This window comes from Coturnix japonica, chromosome 2 (genome assembly GCF_001577835.2).
Source record: "Coturnix japonica isolate 7356 chromosome 2, Coturnix japonica 2.1, whole genome shotgun sequence".
Lineage (NCBI taxonomy): Eukaryota > Metazoa > Chordata > Aves > Galliformes > Phasianidae > Coturnix > Coturnix japonica.
In genome coordinates, this window is record NC_029517.1 from 134,335,140 (window position 1) to 134,336,642 (window position 1,503).

At 47.1% G+C, this 1,503-nt stretch overlaps 1 protein-coding gene across 1 annotated transcript in view; it reads right to left on the bottom strand.

Moving 5' to 3' along the window:
- Positions 1-95: 95 nt before the first annotated feature.
- LOC107310611 (rho GTPase-activating protein 39) overlaps positions 96-1,503 on the bottom strand; it is a 15,820-nt gene continuing 14,412 nt past the window's right edge. Inside the window, exon 4 of the mRNA XM_015856421.2 lies at positions 96-378. Within this exon, the coding sequence (XP_015711907.1) occupies positions 260-378 (119 nt within the window). The 3' untranslated portion in view covers positions 96-259. The remainder of the gene's footprint in view (positions 379-1,503) is intronic.

Consider the following 1,503-nt stretch of genomic DNA (forward strand, 5'->3'; position numbering starts at 1 on the left):
TGGGTTCTATGGGCCCTACCATTGGGTTCTATGGGTTCTATGGGCCCTACCATTGGGTTCTATGGGTTCTATGGGTTCTATGGGATGTCCCATTGGGTTCTATGGGTCTATGGGTTCTATGGCCCTCCCATTGGGTTCTATGGGCCCTACCATGGGTTCTATGGGCCCTACCATTGGGTTCTATGGGTTCTATGGCCCTACCATTGGGTTCTATGGGCCCTACCATTGGGTTCTATGGGTTCTATGGGTTCTATGGGCCCTACCACTGGGTTCTATGGGCCCTACCATGGGTCTCCTCGGGGTGGGGTTTGGGTTTCTTTCTCAGTTTGGGTTTCTTCTTGGTGTTCCTGTCCAGCAGTTCTCTAATGTGGCGGCTCACTGGGAAACAGACAGCCAGGAATGGGATGATGTGGAGGGGGGGATTGGGATTGGGATTGGGATGGGATGGGGTAGAATAGAATGGGATCGGGATGGGGATGGAGTGAGATTGGGATGGGAATGGGATGTGGTTGGGATGGGAATGGAATGGGATCAGAATGGGATAGAACAGAATGGGATTGGGATGGGAATGGGATGGGATTGGGATGGGATAGAACAGAATGGAATGTGATGGGATGGATAGGGAATGGGATGGGAATGGGATTAGGATTGGGATGGAAAGGGAATGGGATTGGAATGGGATTGGGATTGGGATGGGAGTGGAATGGGAACAGAATGGGATCAGAATTGGAACAGAATGGGATCAGAATGGAATGGGAATGGAATAAGAATGGGATCAGAATGGGGATAGAATAGGAATGGAAAGAGAATGGAATGGGAATGGAATGGAATGGGAACAGAATGGGAATGGGATGGGAATGGGAATGGATTGGGGATGGAATGGGAACAGAATGGGATCACAATGGGAATGGAATAGAATGGGATGGGAATGGGATGAGAATGGGATGAGAATGGGATCAGAATGGGAATGGGATGGGAATGGGAATGGAATGGAAATGGGAATGGAATGGGGATGGAATGGGAACAGAATGGGAATGGGAATGGAATGGGGATGGAATGGGAACAGAATGGGATCACAATGGGAATGGGAATGGGATGGGATGGGAATGGGAACAGAATGGAATCAGAATGCGAATGGGAATGGAATCAGAATGGGATGAGAATGGGATCAAAATGGGAATGGGATGGGAATGGAATGGGAATGGGATCAGAATGGGAATGGAATGGAAATGGGAACAAAATGGGAATGGGAATTGAAAGGGAACGTAATGGGATGAGATGAAAGGGATTGGGGTGGGAGGAGGGAAGGATGGAGAAAGAAAGTGAAGGGAACAGAACATGGGATAAAACAATGAAATAAATCGATAAAAACATATGAAATATGTGAAACAAGAACAAAAACCAGCATAAAAACGATGTAAAATGGAATAAATACAAGATAAAATAAATGGGGGATGGATGGGATCAAACCAATGGGACCAAACCAATATGGGATGGATGGGA